This window comes from Indicator indicator, chromosome 2 (genome assembly GCF_027791375.1).
Source record: "Indicator indicator isolate 239-I01 chromosome 2, UM_Iind_1.1, whole genome shotgun sequence".
NCBI classification, from domain to species: Eukaryota; Metazoa; Chordata; class Aves; order Piciformes; family Indicatoridae; genus Indicator; species Indicator indicator.
In genome coordinates this window covers 57,408,282-57,432,111 of record NC_072011.1, presented here as the reverse complement: position 1 = coordinate 57,432,111, position 23,830 = coordinate 57,408,282, and the positions used below count along the sequence as shown (strand labels likewise).

At 39.7% G+C, this 23,830-nt stretch overlaps 1 protein-coding gene across 1 annotated transcript in view; it reads left to right on the top strand.

Moving 5' to 3' along the window:
• The first annotated feature begins 16,507 nt into the window (after positions 1 to 16,507).
• ENAH (ENAH actin regulator) overlaps positions 16,508 to 23,830 on the top strand; it is a 57,009-nt gene continuing 49,686 nt past the window's right edge. Inside the window, exons 1-3 of the mRNA XM_054397265.1 lie at positions 16,508 to 16,545; positions 16,658 to 16,823; positions 18,435 to 18,612. Coding sequence (XP_054253240.1) covers positions 16,508 to 16,545; positions 16,658 to 16,823; positions 18,435 to 18,612 — 382 coding nt within the window. The remainder of the gene's footprint in view (positions 16,546 to 16,657; positions 16,824 to 18,434; positions 18,613 to 23,830) is intronic.

Below are 23,830 nucleotides of genomic sequence, written 5' to 3'. Positions count from 1 at the left end.
TATGGAACAGAAAGTATTTCAAGACTGAGTTGAGAAAATTGAGTGTTGCTTTGTCTTTGCTACTTTATGTGAAGAATAGAAAATAGCTTTATGCTGGGTATGGTTTATCTGTTCAGAACATGAGGGTTACTAACACCATGGATACTTCTTTGGTCTTGTAGTTGCCTATAAAAATGCTAAGTTTCTAGTTAGTGAAACAAAGTATCCTATTCTAGTTAGTTTTTGGTTTAATTTCATAATGGTCTTAGAAAATGCTAACAGTGTTTAGAATTTATGTCACATTCATGAACACATCTGTAATGTTTATTAAGCATCATTACTTGAAAATTTAAAAGTGTGAGTAGTATGCTCTACTTTAGAGGTGGTCACTGGGCTGATTTGCTATGTGGTGCAAAGCAGACTGGGATGCTTATCAGGCACTGCTTTTTAAAGTAAACAATAAGCTTAGTTTTAGTGGAAGGTCTCATTCCTTGGTAAGGTGTATCTATGCTGACTTAGCAGGCACAATACTTGTGAGTACATGAGGTCCATAGATTCATAGAATGGTTTAAGTTGGAAGGGACCTTCAAGATCATCTAGTTCAAATCCTCCCACCATGGAAAGGAACACCTTCCACTAGACCAGTTTGCTCAAGATCTCATCTAACCTGGCTGTGAACACTTCCAGGGAGGGGGCATCCATAATCTCCCTGGGCAACCTGTTCCAGTGTCTCACCACTCTGACTGCAAAGAATTTCTTTATAATATCTACTCTAAATCTGCCCTCCTCAAACTTCAATCCATCCTCTCTCATCCTGTCCCTACAAGCCCTTGTAAAAAGTCCCTCCCCAGCTTTTCTGTAGGCCTTCTTCAGGTACTGGAAGGCAGCCGTAAGGTCTCCCCAGAGCCTTCTCTTCTCCAGGCTGAACAGCCCCAACTTTCTCATCCTGTCCCCACAGGGGAGGTGCTCCAGCCCTCTGATCATCTTTGTGGCCCTCCTCTGGACCTGTTCCAGCAGTTCCATGTCCCTCTTATTCTGGGGGCACCAGAATTGAACACAGTACTCCAGGTGGGGTCTCATGAGAGCAAAGTAGAGGGGGAGAATCACATCCCTTGTCCTGCTTACTTAGTTGCACAATGTTATGGTGGTGAAGCTAGGGTTTTTATTTGGAGATGCTGGTTTTTTTCCTTTGTTCTAAAAAGTTAATCATCTCTATCTCAGCATGGTAAAATGGTATGCTGACACTTTTCTTTTGCAGTGTTTAGTAAATGTTGCCATTTATAAGGCTAGTATGAGTTTGCTCAGCTTTGAATTCTTCCATGGCTTGCTTCTGAACTTAATGATGAGTTCTGTGCTCTGTGAGATAGTTCTGTGTGAAAACACAGACTAGTAATTGTCAGGTTTTACAGTTCTTTTTCTGGCAGGCTATGAATCCAGGTGAGTGCTTGGAGTGTATAGAAAAAGAATGTTATGTTTTGAAATGAGCCTTTTCTTGTTCATTCTTTCTAAATCAAGGAGAGAGACCTCTCCAGTGAATATCTTCCCTGTACAGTCTGTGCTGGTCGCTATGCAGTCTGTGTCTCTAAGGCATGCTGTGTTGTGCAGCTTGATTTGGGGCTGTTTCAGAGAGCAGGGTAGGTGCAGCTCATCTTACTGGTGGTAGCAGGGTGATGGGGGTCATGTGTGGTAAGGTGGATACAGGTGAGATGAGGAAGCACTGGTGAGGAGCAGGAGTTAGTGGGTTTGATAATGAGAGATGGTGTTACCTGGAGAAGTGAGTATGGGATTGGGGAATCTGAGGAGCCAGTCCTGGTGAGCAGGGGCTGTGGAGTGAATGAGGTAAGGGCAGTTTCTGGGGCAAGAAAGCCTCGAGTAGGGAGGGAGACAGGCAACAGGAGGTGAGAGGAGCAGCTGTAGCCAGTAGCACAGTAGATATGGAAAGGGGAAAGGATTGAGTGAGGACAGGAGGAATCAGAGGATGCAAAAACTATAGAAGAAAGCTGGACTGATCTAATCAGTTAAGCATCTTCTCAGAGGAAGGAGGTAATACCATGACCATCCTTGACAGGTATTTGTCTCATCTTTTTGTGGGGGGGGTGTGTGTGTGTGTGTAAAGCAGGGGCAGACATAATTCTAGCAAAAGCTGTAACTGTCCTGGAGCATAACTACTGTTTTGTTTAGTTTCTTCTCATGTTTGACCAAAGTCTATTACTAAAGCTTTTTCTTTTTCTTCTCCTTTTTCCTGTACAGGGAAAATAATTTGTCATCTGATATTTTTAAAACCATGTTTTACTTTGTCACTTGATGTTTTTAAAACCATGTTTTACTTGTTGTACCTTATTCCAGTGGGTGTACTGGTACTGATTCTCCTCTCTACATCTGGGTGTTTGAAAAAGAGAGGGGGTGGTGAGTGGAGCCACAGTAGGGTTATGCAAGTACTGCATACAAGATGTTTGGAGTAATTCTTCCACTTTACTCTGATCAGGGTCTCGGTTGAAGTAGGGTGCTTGAATTTGTCTCACTTCACTATACTTTTAGTATTTTGGTCTTCTTAATAGTAGAAATAATGCTGAGTTGCTTAGGAAGAGCTACCAGTCGGTGAAGACTGAAAACTTAATTGGTTTGATCTAGAAAGGAAGATGCTGAGGGGTCTGCTTTCTCTTAAAAATCTTTATGTACTAATCTTTGAGTTCAGCGGGTTTTGTTGTGCTCTCCTTTGCAGTTCTCAACTGAATGGAATAATGTTCTGTTCCCCTTTCTCTGTTACTCAGCTAATCATAACAATCTGAAATAGCTTGGTAAAGCGTTATTTTAAACATTCAGACATTTATTTTGCAGTACATGTCAGTGATACAAATATTATGTAGTTTATTTAAACCATGTAGATGTTGAGCATTATAACCACAACTGGCATTTAAGATCTTTGCAGGCTACAGAAGGAGAGGCTGGTTGAAACACCGAGTTTGAAATGGCTGTTGTTACTTTTGGGATGGACATTCCGATGAAACAAGATGCTAAGGCAGTAATTATCATAAATAAGGTACTTATCATGTGTCTGCAATTCAGTGGGGTCTTCTTAAAGGTCTTGTTTCTTCTATAGCCATAGAATGACTTGCTCAAGGTGAGAGTTCTGAGGGTCTGTCTGTTCTACTCCCCTCCTTGGAGAGGCCATCCTCTAAGTTGAGTCAGGTTGCTCATGGCCTTGGCATCCTCAATTTGGAAGTCTCCAAGGATGGAGTTTCCCAAAGCTGCTCTGGGAATCCCGTCCCACTGTTTTCACTGCTGTCTTAGTGAGACTTCTTATCTGATTGAAAGCTCTTTTTCCAGCCCTTTTGGCCATTCCATCTCATCCTTCTGTTGTGCAGTTTGAAGAAGATTCGGACTGTCTTCTGTAATGACCTACTGAGTAGTTGAGAGTGGCAGTTACATTCCTGCCTTAGTTTAAAACTGAGCAAACCTAGCTGTCTCAGCCTCTCCTCATGCATCTGTTTCTCTACCCCCCTTACTTATTTTCTGTTTGATTTGCTCCAGTTTGCCAAAGTCTTTCTTTCTGCTGGGAAGACTAAGGCACAATATGGCAGAGGCAGTGTGAATAGAGGTGAATGGTCACCTTCTACACTGTGCTGGTGCAAGGTTTGGCTCTTGCCCTCAGATTTCTTAGGTCTTCTGTCAGCGGTTTCCTCAAGCTGCTGAGCCACCTCTGCAAAGTAGCTCTGTCCAGTCTGTCCCAGTGTAGGGTATGCCATGCACACACTTGCCAAAGTTGCATTCCATCCCATTTTCCTGGTCATTAACAAGGATGTTAAACAGTATTGGAGGCAGTACTGACTTCTGAGAAATTGACCAGTAATGGCTTACCAGTCAGGTGTCAAACAGCAACCCTTTGAACCTTTGACTCCCTGAACCTGGGTTCTTGCACTGGTGAAGGATGGTCACATTTACCTTTCTCCAGCTGTCAGGATTTTGTCTTGATCACCTTGTGAAAGTGTTAGTTGTGTCATGACGTCACCACCCAGAGTAGCTACCTCCACTCTTGTTGGGTGCATGCTATTCAATCCAACAGACTCTTTGTAGCCGATTTATCTAGCTGGGGTGACTAGCATAATTTTCTTCAACTCCAGGTAGTACTCCAGTTCTTATGCAGGCCTGGGAAATCTGAGAACAAAACTTGTCAGCAGAGACCAGGGCAAATACATGTAGCATGCTTTGTGTCCTTTGCTGCCAGATAACCTGTGTCATTTCTGTGTATTTACCTTGAGTAATTCATGTTAGTGTCAACTTGGTGTTGAAAAACAAGTGCTGACATTGAGGTGCTAGGGCCTGTCCGGAGAAGGCCAACAAAGCTGGTGAAGGGTCTGGAGAAGAAGTCCTAGGAGGAGCAGCTGAGGAAACTGGGGTGGTTTAGTCTGGAGAAGAGGGAGACTAAAGGGAGACCTTACTGCTCTGTAGAGCTCCCTGAAAGGAGGTTGGAGTGAGGTGGGAGTTGTTCTCTTCTCCCTAGTATCAGTTGATAGAACAAGATGAAATGGCCTGAGATTGTGTCAAAGGAGGTTTAGGTTGGAGATTAGGAAAATTTTCTTTCCTGCAAGAACGGTTGGGCATTGGAACAGGCTGCCCAGAGAGGTAGTGGAGTCACTGTTCCTGGAGGTGTTCAAGAAGTGTGTGGACATGGCACTATGGGACACTGTTTAATGGCCATGGTGGTGTTAGCTTGAGGTTTGGACTTGATGATCTTAGAGGTCTTTTCTAAGTGAAACAATTCAATGATGCTATAATTAGCAAAATACAATTTTTACTCCCTTTGGGGAGGGACTTTTTAGGATATCAGGTAGTGATAAGTCTAGGGGAAACGGAGCAAAGCTGGATGTTGCTGTCTTCAGGCTGATAGATTTACCTTGGTTTTGGTTGACACACTCTTAGATTTATAACAGGTATTTAAACAAACAGGATTTAACAGAATAATTAAATGTTTCAGTCTTACTGTTGTGGCGTAAGGCGTTGGACTTGATGATCTTAGAGGTCTTTTCCAACTGAAACAATTCTGTGATTCTGTGATTTATCTGGGTAGATTCAGGCTGGACATAAGGAAGAAGTTCTTCACTATGAGAGTGGTGAGACCCTGGAATGGGTTGCCCAGGGAGGTGTTTAAGGCCAGGCTGGATGAGGCTCTGGCCAGCCTGATCTAGTGTGGGGTGTCCCTGCCCATGGCAGGCAGGTTGGAACTAGATGATCCTTGTGGTCCCTTCCAACCCTGACTGATTCTATGATTTTTATAGGTGAAAGAAAGTTTTAGAAGGACACTTTGTCCAAGAATGCTTCTTGTAATGAACTGCGAATTGCACATTCATATAGTAACGCTGGGGTCTTAATCAAAGATCAGCCTTTTTCCTCTTTACACAGCCCTCTACATCAGAGCCAGCCTTTATATTGCATAGGTAATGCTACTATCTCACTATTCCAGGAAGAGTTTGATGTTCTTCATCTAAAAGTAAAATGAGTTACATGATCCTCAGCAATGGTGGTGTAATGACAGATTCTGTTTCAGTGTGTGTTTGGGAACTTGGATTGCCCAGGGAATCTGGACTCTGAAGGCTGTGATTTGTACCATGTATTGGAACCTTAAGAAGAAAGGTCACTTTTTGTTAGATTATGTATAGAAGACAGGGCAGGTATGATAAATGGATTTTTATAGGAAATCATCAACTGTCAGTCTGGTTGCTGAAGATGGAGTTTTTCATGCTCAATTGAAAAGGCTTTCTACAGTATGACTGCACTCTGATTCATGGAATTGTGGCCAGGAAAGCAACAAACAAAAAGGGATGGCTGAACTTGAGTCAGCAGTGTGCTCAGTTGGCCAAAAAGGCCAACAGCACCTTGGCATGGATCAGGGAAAGTGTGGGCCGGCGGCACCGGGGAAGTGATTGCCATCTGTACTCAGCACTGGTGAGGCTACACCTTGAGTACTGGGTTCAGTTTTGGGCCTCTCACTACAAGAAGGACATTGAGGTGCTGGAGTGTGTCCAGACAAGGGCAAAAAGCTTGTGAAGGGCCTGGAGAACAGGGCTGAGGAGTGGCTGAGGGAAGTGGGATTGTTTAGTCTGGAGAAGAGGAGACTTGAGGGGAGACCTCATTGCTCTCTACAACTCCCAGAGAGGAGATTGGAGTGAGGTGAGGGTTGGTCTCTTCTCCCTAGTATCAGGTGACAGAACAAGAGGAAATGTCCTGAAATTGTGCCATGGGAGGTTTAGGTTGGATGTTAGGAAAAATTTCCTTCCTGCAAGAGTGGTCAGGCATCAGAACAGCCTGCCCAGGGAGGTGGTGGAGGTGTTAAAAAAAATGAATAGATGTGGCACTTCGGGACATGGTTTAATGGTACTTACTCATGGAGGTGTTGGGTAGAAGGTTGGACTTTATGATCTTAGAGGTCTTTTGCAACCAAAACAATTCTATGAAACCATCAAGAATAGACTGTTTGTAGGAAAGAAGTGATGTATCTAGCTAGCTTTTGTCCCTGGTCTTAAAGACCTTTAAGCTGAAAGATTGTTAGCTTTTAAATCTGTCACAATTGTTCTTCAGTGAAGGAATTGATTTAACGGCTGTTAGCACTGTTCATTTACAGCATAGCATGGTATTTACAAATTGGTTCATTCTAGATTGTGATGTAGAGCTAATTTTTCCCATTAGCTTTGTCAAAAAGTAGCTAAACCAAGAAACTGATTTTTTTTTTTTTAAATTTTTATTTGGCTGGGGTGGGGGGAGGGGCAGGTGTCTGTAAACATTTGCCTTGATGTGGATGAAAGGTCATGGTAGAAATCTTCTGTTCCTGTTTCACTGCTGAGTGACAGCCCTATCCATGCAGTGTTAGCCTGACTCTGGCCAGCCCTCTGGTTTGCAATGCCACTGTATCAAATCTGCATAGAGGAAATGTAATCTGTTTCAATTACTGCATAGATCCTGCGTAACCTTTTAGTGTGAGTCAACTAGTAAATGCCCTTTAGAAATATGTTTGAAGAATCAGTGGAAAAATGGATTTGATTATAACAATGTAGTATATTCTGGAAAAATATCTGGATAAATTATCAAAAATGCCACCCTGTGTAAGATGATCAAGGAAAACAAGAATATGGATGTGTGCATGGAAGAAGTGTAAACTGATCTTGTTTCATGGTTCTGTGGCCTAAATGTAATACTTTATTTTACTACTATGAATGTCATGTCTAGAAAGATTCCAACCCCTGCCCCATTCTAATCAAGAGAGGTGATTCTGCCCCTCTGCTCTGGTGAGACCTCACCTGGAGTACTGTGTCCAGTTCTGGGGCCCCCAACACAAGAAGGACATGGCCTGATAGAGTGGGTACAGAGGAGGGCCACGAAGATGATCAGAGTGCTGCAGCATCTGTCCTGTGAAGACAGGCTGAAAGACTTTAGGTTGGAGAAGATAAGGCTCCAGGGAGACCTTACAGCTGCATTTCAAAATTTGAAGGGGACTAAGGAAGGCTGGGAAAGGGCTGTTCAGAAGGGCTTGTAGCAACAGCATGAAGGGCAATGGTTTTGAATCGGAGCAGGGTAGGTTTATATTGGGCAAAAGGATGAAGCTCTTCACGATGAGAGTGGCAAAATACTGGAACATGTTGCTCAGAGATATGGTTGAAGCCCTATCCCTGGGGACATGCAAGACCAAACTTGATGCAGATGTGGACAGCCTGATCTAGTTGGAGCTGTCCCTGCTCACTGCAGGGAGGTTGGACAAGATGATCTTTAAGGGTCCCTTCCGACCCGATGCAATCTGTGAATCTGTAATGAAACAGACAGCCTCTGTATAGCTCTGAACTTTTCAAAACATTCTTTACTGTATCTAGGAAAATCTAGAAGAACATGTGAATATATTTTTGTTGCTTGCAGGTTGCTTGGTTGAAAAATTTGATATCGAAGCTAAATAATGAAGGCTTTAAATGAAGTATTTCCATGAAGCTATTACTAGATTTCCATAAAAGGCAATGACCAAATCTTGTTTATAAGATTCCAGTATATCCAAGCTCTTACTTCTCCGGCTCATATCTTGGCACTTTAAGTAAAACTTGTATTTTTTGACAGTAAGCTTTGTTTATTAAAGTGAATTCTTTGAGATTTAAAACCTCACATCTTCTTTTAAGCATCCCAAGTATTGTCTGTACCAAGGCTGAGCATGCTTTTTGGACATACAACATTCTAGTGCTTTGGGTCTTTTTCAATCCAAATTAGTTATAAGGAAGACCTTGAACCTGAAGTGCCAACTCTGAAAAACTGGTCCTCGTAGCAGACACAAAAGTAGATAAGTGCCTGGCTAGTACAGTAATACAAACATCTAAAGGTGAAAAAAATAATCGAGTTTAGCAGGTTAGCTATGGAGAAGTGAAGTGATGAAGTCCTGAGCTGGATCATGTTTTTTTTAGATAATAATTTTGAGCATCTGTGGTTTCAGGTTTGTAGAAGCCAGCTTGTACTATGGATGATGAAAGTTAAGAAATTTTGACATTTATTCTTCCTTTTTGAAAAACAAGGCAGCAAATGGTCATTCCTTTGGTCAGCTGAACTAATTGCTTACAAAACACCCATTCCTGTGTGTATAAAATCATTTTAGCTTCTGTTCCTCTTTGAAAATGATTACAGGGTTTTGGGTAGTCAGTCTCTTCAGTTTAGGATTTGAGATGTATCTTTTTGCACTGGTTAAGTAGTAAATAGTTCCTTGCCCAAAATGTATGTGTTAGGTATCTTACATCATCTTCACTTTGAGATGAAAATTGGAAGGTTGACTTCAGAGAGTATTTATGAATACAAGTTTAGGATGGAGATTGAAATGAATTATAACTAGTCACATGTATAATAATATATAATGAATGCATTAATATTACAACATTATTGCATATTATATATACAGCTAACCATTGTTGATATAACAGGTTTCATGGTATTCAACATCCATGGTTTTTAGTCTGCTGTTAATCCCTGCGAATTCTTGGTTTTTGTTAAGGTTTGTCTCTGCAGCCTGGCTATTTCTTGATTTGACTGTCATTGTATTCTCTCTTAGATATCCCTGATTCTCTTTGATAGAATAAGTGATTTTTTTGTTTGTTTGTTTTTTAAATGTGAATCAGCATGTGACAAACCTAGAGACAATATTGAATTGCCAACTCAAAATTACTTTGTCCATTGTATGAAATACTCTTACATTAAAGGCATGTGGAACAGTGGAAGAAAAAATATCTGGGGTTGTAAGTTGGTGGTTTTAAGTGAAAAGCATACTAACATTTTTGGCATAAAGATGTTGTTCTGTTTGTTTTTCTGCCTGAATGTCTTGCAGTGGTTTCCTTCACCTGTTTGATATTCACCTGCTGCTGTAACAGGCTGCAAGTGCAAAATTGTGAAGGAACAGATTTATAGCCACAGGAGAAATTTATTCTGCAAATTGCACTTGCTCCAATAGCAGACTACTCCTAAATTAATGTTTTTATTTAAAAAAATGTTTATATACATGAGATGAAGAGCAATTTTCTTTCAGTGGAAGGTGTTCATGAAGCAAAGGAAGTTTAGCTTCAATAAGCTGTGTACTAACGAAAGCTCTGGAATGGAGTGTTTCAGAATCCAAAGCACCTTTCCTTTGCCAGCTATTAGTTCCAGCGTTCAGATTCAGCTTTCCTTGCTCCTCAGCAGTAGTAGTTTTATTTCTAATTGAGACTTTTCCCATGAAGGATTTCTCTTTTGGTTTCTGTTGTTGCAGCTAATCTATATTCTGAGTAATTCATGAGAAGAAAAAGTGGGAGAGATGAATGAATCCCTTGGTTATCAGAGATGGAAAAGTGGGAGAGATGAATGAATCTCTCAGTTATCAATCAAAAGTTTTCCAGGCACAGGCAAGTACTAGCTCGTTAGCAGGAGAGCTGTTAGTGAAGCAATCTGGAATTACTGCCTCCACACTCACCTCCTGGTTGAATAGCAACTCTTCTTTGAGTTTGACTTGCTGGAAGAAATCAACAACCACTCTTGGCCTCAGGGAATTGTAGTGTCTGGAGAAGAATCTGTATGAAAGCCATTCAGATAAATCAGCTGGTCTCAATTTAGTCTAATTGTAAAACCTGAATAGCAAGTAAATTCTGTACTGGCTGAAGCGTTGGAGTGGGCACACCATAGCATTTGAAGTTGGATGCAAGTAGCATAGCACGGCGTGGTTCCTTCTGCTGTTGTACCAAGCATATAATGTTCCACTGCAGCAGCACATTCAGCTAGGCTTTAGTAATGAAGGAAACATTGAAATTCTTACCTTTCAACTGAGGATGAGCTACAGAGAAGATTAGTTTATTACAAGAACTATTATGTTAACCTTTGCTTATCCTGAATGTTTTTTTTTTCCCATGATGTCCTGTTGATGATGTAGATTGTGGTCTCTTTGGCGGGAGGGAGGATAGTAATTCTTGCATGCTGCTTACTCTGAGATTTGCTTTAGGCTGAAGTGCTAAAGTTAAAAAAATGAGTAAAATTAAAGCAGTGTATTATGAGTTAAAAACTTAAGTGACCTGCAGTTTTTCCCCTCTACCTATTCCCATCAACCTCCCACTAACAAATCCAAACACATTCCCCTGATCCCAAAAATAAATACTAATCTGTGTCATTAAGTTCAGTCTGGTTCTCAGCAGTTCTACAACTCTCTGGAAGGAGGTTGAGTGAGGTAGGGGGTTGTTCTCTTCTCTCTAGTATCAGCTGATAGACTGAGAGGAAATGGCCTGAAATTGTGCTGGGGAGGTTTAGGTTGGATGTGAGGAAAAAATTTCTTTCCTGCAAGTACAGTCAGGCGTTAGAACAGGTGGTGGAGTCACTGTCCCTGGAGATGTTTAAGAAATGTGTGGACATGGCAATTTGGGCCATGGTTTAGAGGGTGTAGTGGTGTTAGGCTGAGGGTTGGACTGTTTGATCTTCGAGGTCTTTTCTGACCAAAACAATTCTATGATTCTGTAACGTGAGGAACATACTTGAGAGTGCTCTAAGCTTTAAGCTAACAAGTAGTTAAGCTATTGAGTGAAGACAAATGAGCAGCTTAGAATACATGACAACTTTATCTACAGAGTGTCTGTTTTGGTTAATAGAAAGCGGTGGTACAGTACACAGTATGTTTTCTGAGGGGGGTTGTTGTTGGGTGGTTGGGGTCTTTTTGAGTGGTTTTAATCACTCTTAAGTGTGCAAAGTACACACATTTTGACTGTTGGGATTCAGGAACAAGCAGTGAAAATCATCTTGAAAAATGCCTCAGCCAAGATATAAAACTTGATATCTGGACCTGCATTTAGCTGCTGTTTAAAAATGTGTATTTTAAGATGTTAGTATTGGAAATGTTTGGGGTTTCTTTCTAGCTTTATGCCACATGGTTTGAAAATCCTAAAGAGGCGTTTGATGAATCAGCGTCTCTTTCCATTCCTCCTTGGCCCACAAAGGCTGCACATTTAAGAACATGTTGTTATGTTTCTGCAAATTGAGAACATAGCAAAAAACCCCAACACCCTGAATCACCAGAAGTGGTAGTAGGGTAGTTACATCACTGACAAAAATACTGAATGTTGAGAATGAGAGCAACTGTAGCTTTTTTTCTTGCTCTTGCTAGTGCATTTAAATGATCTTTTCTGTGGCTGCATTCATGCTGTTTTCCATATGAGTTTGATCATTTAAGTCTGTTTATCATTTTTAGTTCTTGAGAAAGGAAAACCAAGCATCCACTTTTGGGGAGGAGAAAAAAGCAAGGCTTAGGTCAGCAGGCTGTGCATTGGTGTCACTGTGCATTGAGGTTAAGAGCTTGAGATGTGAAAGAAGGGACACATTCCATCTGGCCAAAAGAATGATGTCTGCTAGGGTTCAGTTTGCTATGGTTTTTGAGCTTTCTGTATGATCTCATCACTGGAGGGGGAAAGTATGCTCTCCCATAAGAATAATCTTATCCTTGTGATTCATTACTACTGTGGGTTTTTCTTCTGTGAGCCTTTTGAGTGTCAGACCTCCCCTCACTCTTCCACTCCAAATAAAAAACAACCACCCTGTCTTTGGCTTTATATGGTATTGCTGTAGGTGGACTTATCCAGAATAATGGTTTGCTTTAACAATTGGAGTCTTACATCGTTGTCTGGAGAAGAACTCCTCCTAATGTATATTTATCCAGCTATTTGTCAAGCTTTTCACTTTGGGAAGAGAGCTTGTACACTTTCTTCCCAAGGTTTGGTAAACAATGTTTTTGCATGGATATTCTTGTGTATGAATATGTGTATCATAAAAATACATTTTAACAGCATATATATCTATGTATGTCTGTCTGCTCTCTGCCCTTTTTTGAATTCTCTGTTTTCTGCATATAATTCTACATAATAAGTGTGGGAAGTTCACTTGGGAGCAGACAGTTTCTTAATTTTTCTTAGTTAATGTTTAGATTTTCACTTTAGTTGCCCAACCCACTGCACTAACAAGTTACCAGTCAGTAAGCACAGGAGCAGCTGTGCCTTTTGACAGTAGCATTAGAGTCATAGAATTGTTTACATTGGAGAAGACCTTCAAGCTAGGGTCCAGCCACTGAAGCTAGCACACCAGAAACAAGAAAATTTGTACATAAGTAAGTAAACTCTGTAGGATGCTTTTTGAAGGCCTAATGACATGACAAATAGATGAAGACCCTTTTTCTTTTCTCTTGATGTGATTGTAGACAATTTGTTTTCCACTAGTGCTAAAATAATCTTTTAAAGACCCAGGGCTGTAGCCCCCTGAAGCTAGTGGAGTTGAGCTGTCCATCCTATTTTTTTAATTTTTTTTTTGTTTTTCCCTCTTGAGGCTCAAATACTTAACTCTATGGTGATTAATTGCTGTAGATCTAAGAGCAGATCTAAGTTTTCTCCTTTGCTAAAGCTTGTGCCCCTCTGCTATTTCTTTTTTTTTTTCAAAATATAATCACTTTTAGAGTGCAGAACTTTTTATGAAGAGAAAGAAATTGAATTCATCTTCCCTACAACTGGTAATGTGTATTTATTGAACCCTGAAAAAAAGGCTGGCATACTGTCATGGTTTAATTTGTTTCTGACAGTCATAGCTTCGTTTTTCCATCTTAACTGCTGCAGTCTAAGCAAAGTGATGGGTGGTGGGAACTGCTGGCAGGATGGGAGGGTGTCACCTTCAAATTGGTACCTGAATATGAAAATTATAGACCTGGAACATTAAAATTTCAGTTACAAGATTTGTGTGAAACAAAGGCAGAAGGCTTATTGTGTAGTGTTTGAATAGGTCATCTGGAAATAGTTTGTATTTGTCCTTTTTTTTGTTTTTGTTTTTAAATCTCTGAAGCATCCCATCTTTATATGGGTAAAATCCCCTGCTATGAAGAAAATTCTTTTATTTTAAATGGAGCATGAAGTATTTGAGATTTTAATCTTGTGTAATATTTCCAGTTACAAGGCATAGCCTGCGAAGTGGAACTAAAAATAGTTTAATAGTTGTTAAGAGAAAAGCTAGAAATTCTACTCAAGGTCATCTTATTTGCATATATGAATTGTGCCACTTGAATACCAAATAGCTCATAAAAGAATCTTTTTTTTTTTTTTTTTCCTTGTTAGATAAAATAATGTAAAAACTTTTATAAAACTTAGACCTGTGGAAGGGCCATGGCAGGGCAAAGAGTGAGAATGCTCTGAATAAGAATGTCTGAACTTAGCCTGTCCTCCTAATTGAGTCTTGTGATCATTGTACCATTACTCAATCACTGTCTGGTTCTACCTTTGTTGTAATTCAGACCTATTAGCTTATAATCATAGTCTCATTTTTTAATAGAATTTAATTTTTTTTAATTTTTTTTTTTTTATCTGACACATGATTGAGATGAAGTTATTTTTTGGCAAGAACTCTGCAAACCACATGGCTCTGCTTCCAAATTGGTATCTAGGTCCTGTCAGCTATGGTTTATTATGCCTGTGATTGATCCAGATTCAAATGTAGGAAAAATCTGGTTTGAGTTCAGAAATTTTCCAAGTTTTCTGTAATACTATAATGCATTCTAGAAAAACCACTGCTGTTTGTCATGGACCTTGTGAACAGTATAGAATGTTTCTAGGTGTGAGCTTTAGAGTATTTTTGTATGTAATTAAAAATAAATAAATCCAATAGGTTCTTGCATTGCCCTCTCCTCAGATGAGGAAACCTCCTTCTCTGGAGACTTTCAAAACCCATCTGGATGCGTTCCTGTGCAGACTACCCTAAGTGATCCTGCTCTGGCAGGGAGGTTGGACCTGATGATCTCTTGAGGTCCCTTCCAACCTCTGTGATACTGTGATATACCTGTGACATGTTTTTGTTTTTTTTTTTTAAATGGGACTGAAACATCTGAAGCTTATAATGAATTTTATTTATTCTGCATCTAATCTTCTTGGATCAGATGTGGGCCTTTCAGTCTAAACTGCAAATTATGCTTAGAAAAGAAGTACTGAGCAGATGTAAATTTTACTATTACTATCCCTATATTGAACTAATTTCTGGCTACAAAAAGGATAGTCTAGTTAGAGGTTGTTATTAGTGTAACATAATTGTTGTTATATTCTGATCTAGTTGTGGATTAGGTGATGAGACTAGATTGTTGGTCTTTTAAAATTAAGAATATATTTCATTCTCTGTTCTTGTCTTTTATGCATATGATAAATTAATGATCTCTTTAGATTGGAAAGGACCTCAAAAGGTCATCTAGTCCAATGCCCTGGCAGTGAAGCATGGTCATCCTCCACTAGATCAGGTTGCTCGGAGCCTTGTTGAGCCTGACCTTGAGCATCTCCAGGGATGGAACCTTAACTACGTCCCTGGACAATCTGTTTTCTTTTCTCCTTCAGCCTCGAAAAGCATCCCAGGTGTTGGGCACTTTTCTAACTGTTGGAGTGCCATGGGAACTTGGTATTGTGTTAATTTCAAAAATGTCAGTATTGAAAGCTAACAAAACAGCTGGATACACTGCTGAATTTTCTTGTGCTGGGAGACGGAAATAAGATATTGGGAAATTCAGCATAGCCTTTATTAAAAAAAACCCAAACAAACAAACCCCTAAAAAAAACAACCTGCAAACAAACAAACCCAAAGAAAAACAGACAAAAAAAACCGTAAACCAAAATGAAACCGACCAAACAAAACCCCAAACCAAAACCCAACAAAGACACCTCACACCCCCCAAAAAATCCCCCAAACCAAAACCCCAACAAGGACACCTCCTACCCCCCATAAAATCCCAACATCAAGCCAATGAACAAAACCTGACATGTGCATACACACAAAAAACAAATGAAGAAAGGCTGGGGTGGAGTTGTCTTCCTATCCTTCATAAAATGTGAAGAAATATTTCATTGCTTCCCTTCTGTCATTTATGAAGAATGCAAGTCTCTTCAGCCTTCTCCCTTTTCCACATGGCAGGCTGCATTCCTTGCAAGCCAGGCATCATGTGGTTTCTATAACGTTGGATGTGCTGGAGTGGAATGTTCAGAGAGTTTAACTTACTGATAAGGAATCATTCCTTTCTATTTTTAGTTCCTGTCTGCATCTAGACGTTTCTCTTACATTCAACTTGTGTCATATCACCCTTTCCTCCTAACAGTGTGTTTAGGGTATGTTTTGCTTCCTTGTGCTTCTTATATGATGACATTTGTGTTATGCTTCCTTTTAACTTAGCTTCCAGATGACTGCCATAATCAGGATTAGCTATTGACAGCAATCTCCTGGTGAAATTGCATGTTTCAATAAGCAACACAACAGCCTTGCAGTACCTGAAGGGGCCTACAAGAAGGCTGGAGAGGAGGGACTGTTTACAAAGGCCTGCAATATGGCAGGATGAGGGGCAATGGTTTGAAATGAGAGAAGAGCAGATTTAGATTGGATGTTAGGAGCATGTTCTTTATGACGAGGGTGGTGAAACACTGGAACAAATTGCCCAGGGAGGTAGTTGAGGTGCCATCCCTGGAGATACTCAAGATCAGGCTCAACAAAGCTGTGAGGAACCTGATCTAGTGGAGGATGACCCTGCTCACTGCAAGGGGGTTGGACCAGATGACCTTAGGAGGTCCTTTCCAACCCAACCCATTTGATGATCTAGATGTCAACTGTTTAAAAAAAAAAGTCAAACCCAAAAAGCATTTCCTTTATGAGCAGGTGATTTTTTTTATGCTGAACTTTATCCCCTTTGTGTGTGTTTTCTTCTAAATGCGGTGAAAGAAGCAAGGGCCTTGTAATCTTCCTTTCCTGTAGAAGTAAATACCACTGGAAAATGCAAACGCTGACACTAGTGCAGCTTGACTTTCCTTGTTCTTCAGTTTTTGCAGAAAATTTGTGTGTGGTTATGGTATTTTATTCAAATTCATCTTTGGGGGTGAGAGGAAAGGAGGGGAAACCACCTGCATGTAGAAAAAGTATCTTTTAGATCTCTTTCTTTAGTAATTAGGCCTGTTTGTCTTGACCACAATTTTTCAGAACCAACACCTTGAAGCAAAATACCAAAGTGCTAATGATTTTTGTATTTAGAAAGGTGGATATTTCAGCAAGGTATTGCTTTAACATTTTTTTGAGCCAAAAAAGCCCTCCAAAGTTAACAAAAAAATGCTGATTTGCTACAAGTCATTGTATGTTTTACTCTAAAATGCTTGTGTTTTGACAGTGAACAGAGTATCTGCCAAGCACGAGCTGCTGTAATGGTCTACGATGATGCCAATAAGAAATGGGTACCTGCTGGTGGATCAACTGGATTCAGCAGAGTTCATATATATCATCACACAGGCAACAACACGTTCAGAGTAGTGGGCAGGAAGATTCAGGATCATCAGGTAAGAGAATCTCTGGAAATCTTGAATAGTAATTTTTAGCAAATTGAGATTGTTTAACATTAAGAAAAGTCTTCAGGAAAATGATGGGAACTGTAAATAGTTTTCTTTTTAATTGAAGTAGCAAAGCTCTGTTATGGCCTTTCCCTCAAACTAAGCACTTCATGGACCTCCAAGGTGATAGTCCCGTTTTACCATTCCTTCCTACAGACAGATATGAAGGCTAGTGGTGTACATACAGAGAAGTCATCTGATTCTTTTTAAGGCACAGTGGCAACCTAAAAACTTTCTTCATCTGTACTCTATGCTGTCAGCTGCAATTTATATAGGTACTGGCAGTTCTCTTGTAGCTCTTCCTGTATAATGAAAAGTTGGATGTGTATCTCACTTCTGCAGATAATTTAATTCAAAAAACCTTCTGACATTTGGTAATGCTGATTATCTACCATGACGAGAGACTGAGAAGGGAGCAATAAGGATTATATCTTAATTTCCTTGATGAAGTTATTAGCTCTTGACTAAATGGCAGATTTAGCACTCTTTCTTGAAATATGCTTTGCCTTTGGATACTTGGCATGGGGTTAAAAATCTAATCTCTTTCTTTGAGGAGAACTTCTATATCTACTTCCCTCTCTCCCAGCATTTAATCAAACAATTTATCACACACCTGGAGCATAGACTGATAATCTCCCATGTGATTTGACATTAAACACTTAATTCCAAGTAATAAATGGTTTCCATGCATTCATCTGAGAACAGATGTAAGGTTTTTTCTCCCACTATTCAGTGGAAAAGGTGAGAGAATATAGTTATCCAAGTGCAATGGGATCTTCTTAATGAATGGCTTGTAATAGTTTTCCTACTAGTTACAATTGATCTTTTGTGTGAGCAATAATGATCTTGCAAAAATAATACCTTGTGATGCATAGTTGAGTGAAAGCACTGCAGACTAGGGGAGCCACAGAGACAAGGTAGTAACTTGGTTAAAATCCCACTATTTTAACAAGCACTCTGTGAAATTAATGGAAAACTTAGTTTCCAAAATCTAAATGCATATGCATGTCAAGTACTCTGCTTTGAAAAAATTAGAACTGTTGTTGGTATTGCTGCATTACTGTTACAAAACATCACTGCAGCTTTTCAAGTAAGAAAGCTTAAGCTACAAAAGTGATAGAAAATATCTCATTAGTCCCCTTGTGTATTCCCATCACTGATTTCATTTGGCATTGGAATTAAAACTGAAATGCTTATGTGCTTCAGCATCGTGATCTTAGTTTGGATTTATTATGGGTCTTGAATTCACCCTCATGGGTAAGGACTAAAATCTACATAAAGCTGAAACTTGGGATTGAAGCAGCAATTTTTAAACATAAGTAACTTTGTGGTTTTTTGTTCTGTTTTGTGTGTTTGTTTTTTTTCTTGTTTTTTTTTCCTTGGTTTTTTGCTTTTTTTTTTTATTTTTTTTTTTTGTTTTTTTTTCTTTTTTTTTCTTCTTGGTTTTTTTCTTGGTTTTTTTCTTGTTTTTTTCTTGTTTTTTTTTCTTCTTGTTGTTGGGTGTTTTGTATGTTTTGTTTGTGTTTTGCTGTTGTTGTTTTTTCTTTTTAATCATTATAGGTGGTAATAAATTGTGCCATTCCAAAAGGGCTGAAGTACAATCAAGCTACACAGACCTTCCACCAGTGGCGTGATGCTAGGCAGGTGTATGGTCTGAATTTTGGCAGCAAAGAAGATGCCAATGTCTTCGCAAGTGCCATGATGCATGCCTTAGAAGTATTAAATTCACAGGAAGCTGGTAAGAGCCTCTTAAGTTTCTTTAAAGATTGTTCAGTTATAGAGATTGAAAAAATTCAAATAGTTGTGCATGGAAGTCAGTATGTCTTGTACCTAATTGCAGTTCAGCCTCTAGCCATTTTCGTCATTTGGGTGATTTTCAACTTGACTGCCAGCCATGTAAATGCAATTCCCAGCAAGTAAATCAATTTTCATGTGATTTATTACATATAAAAAACTTGCTAACTTTTTTAAGGAAGCAAACCCAAAATACTTCTTAATCAGAGTAGTTTTCAGGATTTCCACAGACACCCAGTGTTCTTAATGTGTGTTGTTATTTTTGCTTCTCATTGAGTGCTGCTTTATTGTGAATACCTTAGTATTTTTTCCTCTGAACTTTGGAATTGAGGTCATCCTCTTCAGCAGTTCTTGCCATACAGAGTTTTCTGGCTTGGAGATCTTGATTCCAGGGGTAACATTCAGATATGAGCACATGTAATTTAGACAACAAGTCTATCATTTAATTGGTTTGGAAAAGAGGTTGACATAGTCAGTTTAAAACATGGATAGAAAAGTGAGCAGCTTTCAGTCTTCAGGTGTTGTCTGTAATGTATTCTAGGTAGGCTCTACAGCAAATTATCAGTGGACACACACAGAGTTTTTATTTCAAAAGACTAAAAGAGACTTTTGTATTCTTGTAACCAAATAGAGTTCTTTTGTCCTTATTAAACTTTAAACATGGCTGGTGTAACAAGAGATGGTACTTCTGTACCAGTTTTTTCTCTTGTGTAAACGTGAAGCTGTAGAGTGTCACAACTAGAGCAAAAAAAGGGTGACTTTTTCAAGATACTTTTCCTTCTTACAGTTTTTTCCAATATAACTTTTGAAACTAAGCAATCTAGACCAGGGATGATACATTCTGCAGTGTTTATGCTGTTGTGCACCCACCGTATGAGGCCAAAATAGAAAGGGTAACCAGAGACATAAGGTTTCTTTTTGCCATTGAAATTATCTAGTTGTGTACCCCATTCTCTTGCCTCTCAGTTGGATGTTTTCTCTTCTAAATCCCTCTCTTTTCCTTTTCGTAAGGGTTACTCATTTGTAAACATTTCATGCATTCAGACCTCCCAACCAACATTTGGAAACATGTGAAGTGGTGGTTTCTCCACGTTGGATGTGAAGTCTGAAAAGGCCTGACTTGTGGCAGTTAACTACAATTTGAGGGTTTTACATTGTTTCCCATTACCTGTATTTGCCCTGCTGCTCTCTTGAGACCCCACCTGGAGTGATGTTTCCAACTCTGCAGCCCTCAACAGAAGAAGGACATTGAAATGTTGGAGTGGGGCTAGAGGAGGCCACGAAGATGATCAGGGGGCTCGAGCACCTCCCCTAGGGGGCAGGCTGGGAGAGTTGGGACCAGTCAGCCTGGAGAAGTGAAGCCTTTCCAGTACCTGTAGGGGACTACAGGAAGGCTGGGGAGGGACTATTTAGAAGGGCTTGTAGTGATAGGGTGAGGGGGGAATGATTTTAAGCTGGAGGAGGGAGGATGGAGACTGGATATTAGGAAGAAATTCTTTACAGTGAGGGTGGTGAGACACTGGAACAAGTTGCCGAAGCAGTTGTGGATGCCCTCTCCTTGGAAGTGTTGAAGCCCAGGCTGGATGGAGCATCGAGGAAACTTGGCCTAATAGATGATGTCCCTGCCCATGGCAGAGGTGTTGGAAGTAGATGATCTTTAAGGTCCCTTCCAACCCAAACCATTCTATGAATCTGTTTCAAGCAAGCACGTATGTTTATACGTGTGTGTGTGTGTTTTCATCATTTAATTTTAACTTCCTCTTTCTGATGCTAAAATCAAGTTACTAGAGAGGCTGAAGTGACATGGGCAGGCGTTACAGTGTTCAGGTTTTAATAGACTGGTGTGTCTGTTCCTTTGTTTCCTGTATTACTGTGATTTGTCTCATGACTAGTTCTCTTGCTGCTTTATGCACAGTATCTGTGTGCTAACACCTGCGTTGTTTTATTCTTCAGTAGTAGAATTTGTATTGAACTAAGATGCCACTTCAGTTCATCAAGACTTGGATAAAACTGAAATAGTTTTTAGGGGGTTCTTTAAATGTAACTTCAGTAATACAAAACCTCAATCAAACTGTAGCCTAGAACCAGTGTGATTCTACAGGAGCAAATGATGAAAATATCTTTTCCTGTTGTATCTCTTTGGTAATTTATTAAATGGAGAGGGGAGCTGGGCTTTGCAATGACTGTGAAAATCACCATACTCAGAATAGAGTCCTCTGCTCATCCCAAATCGTGAAGTCTTCTGAGTCATTCTGCCAGCAGTCTCTTCGTTGATCTTTGGAGTGGCTCTTCAGTTAGTTTGCTTCATTCAATTCAGTTTAATACCACTCTTTGATGGTTGGTGGTGGTGGTCTTGTTTTCAGGTGGATTTTTGTGTAGCTCATGAAATGAGAATTGAGTAAGAATGTAATATGTCCCTGTTGCTGGCTAGAGTGCTGTAGGTCCACCTAGTTCTTAACAGCTTTGGAGTGTAGGCCTGACAAGAACAGACCACCTGTATGAGGAAAAGCTGAGAGAATTGGATTTGTTCAGCCTTGAGCAGAGAAGGTTTAGTAGAGACCTTGTTACCATGTGCCAGTACATAAAGGGTGGCTACCAAGAGGATGGAGACTCCCTTTTTCCAGAGAGTCCCATGGAAAAGACAAGGGGTAATGGGTACATGTTAATGCTGGGGAGATTCTAGCTGGACTGTAGAAGAAAATTTTTCCCCATGAGAACATTAGACATTGGAATCATCTCCCAAGGGAAGCAGTGGACTCCCCTGCACTGGACAGTTTGAAGACTCAGCTTGGCAGGGTGCTGGGCCATCTTGTTTCATCCACACTGTCACCTAGAAAGATTGGACCAAATGATCCTTGGGGTCCCTTCCAACCTGGCATTCTGTGATTCTGTGAACATAACTGCTGTAATTACATTTGATAGTGACTGGTTGTAACCTGTAAGGATTTTTTAAATTGTAAGATAGTGGCTTTTTTCTCCTTCCTGTGATTTGACTTGGTGCAAGTCAAAATGCAGTCATCAGCTATGTCATGAACTAATGATGGACACCATCAGCACAGGAGGAGATGACTGTTTTCCTCTTAACTTCTGTCAGCCAAGAAGGATTGTGGCTGTTTGATATTATCTATCACTTAACCTGTTTCACAGACACAGAGGTGCTCTAGCTCCCATCCAAATGAAATGAAAACAAAGCTTAATGTTATGAGCCTCGCTTCAGCAGATGCCTGAAGATGAGTAGTTCTGCACTGCTGCTTGCAAAACCCATCATAATTATGCATATGTAGACTTGCTTTGTGGAAGCCTGTTACCATTTCCAGACAGTGCTTGAAGATACACATTCATAAGGTATCTGTGTGAGAATACTGTCAACAGGTCTTCATAAGTTTTATCAGCTGGGAGGTTTGTCAGTGTATGATCTACATAATACTTCATTTTCCTCACCTCAATCAGTGTAAAAGTAAAAAATGAAATTAAAAAAAAAAAACGAGTATTTTTCTGCTTCAATAATGGGAATAGGGAACCCAAATAGCTTGTAGTTTAGATACAAACAAATTGAACTTCTTGCTCAAAGGATAATATTTTTTTTTCTATAGTTGTAGCTATAAATGAATCCTTGGAGTTAATTTATTATGTTTTTTTTTTTTTTCTTTAACATCTTGGACACAGCTGAATATTGACTTAGACTGGTCACTGTCTCTGAGGCTCTAACAGTAGCTCTTCATTTTAGGAAATTACTTGCAATTGTCTCTCTCTGTTTATAAACAACTTAGCCTCTCTTGAAAAGGGTGTTTATTATGAAAGGAATTTATGCTAATGGAATCATAGAATGGGCTGGGCTGGACAGGACCTCTGAAGGTCATCTAGTCCAACCCCCCCCCTTGCAGTCAGATCCTCAACTAGATCAAGTTGCCCAGAGCCCTGTCGAGCCTCACTTTGAATATCTTCAGGGATGGGGTCCCAAACACCTCCCTGGGCAACCTGTTCCAGTGTTCCATTACCCTAATAGTAAAGAACCTGTTCCTAACATCCAATCTAATGCTGATCGGTGCATTATGTATTGATAGTTTTGTTTCTTCCAATTTAACTGCTAGATTTTAAAAATTTTCTTACATATGCACTCCTATTTGGTATTCTGATGATACTCCTCCAAATATCTGTACCTGAAGGCAGCAACTTCTCTCTGATAATTTACATAAATTGCTGTTTCCTGGTGTATCTAAAATGGCATTTAAAATCTCCAACCCAAGGAAAAGAAAGAAATCTTATGTAGTTAACTTCCCCTTTCCTCCAGAATTGCTTACAATTAAAACTTGATTATTGCAGTATCCTTATTTTCTGCTCTGTTTCCTCATTTCGGCAATTTCTTTTATTAGGTTGGTTATTTTAAGTCACATTTTATTCGTTAAAGGAAAGCAGTCTCAATGCTAGCTGGGAATACTGTTCAGAAACTCATAAAGCTCTAGATGAATTTTAAACTTGTGCAAAGGTTCACAAAAATCTAGACAACTTCTGAGGAATATCAAAGATTATTTTGTGGATATTCTTTTGATTTGTAAGTCAGCTGTTACTTATGGCTCTCTTGCTATTTTTTTTTTTTTAATAAATCATATAGTCTTCTCTTGCATGTATCTGAAAAAAAGGTCATTGCTCTTTGCTTGCAGATGGCATCTTCAGCTGTTACAAGTTGTTTAATTTCAGCTCTCCCTCTAGTGGATCTGTGAAGCAGAGGGGAAGTAACTGGTTGTACCACTGAGCTCACAGTGATGGGCTTGGTGTTTTTCTAATGAGTGCAGAATGCAAGGGTTTGAAGTTGAAGGAAAGGCTTTATTGCAGTGTACAGTTTCCTTTAAAAAAAAAAAAAAAAGACTAAAAACACTACAGGTTTTTCTCAAAAGACTCTGAACTGATAGCCACCATATCAGTGAAATGGTTAGAAACACTCTGTCTAGTTGAGTCTTTTCCCCCGATCTACACAGTTGATCAAATGGTCATCCTGATTTTTGTTACAGAATGATAGAATCATTTAGGTTGGAAAAGACCTTTAAGCTTGTTGAGTCCAACCATTGTCTAATTCTGCCAAATCTGGTGCTAAACCATGCCCCTCAGCACCATATCTTCCTGTCTTTTAAACACCTCCAGGAATGGGGTTTCAACCACTTATG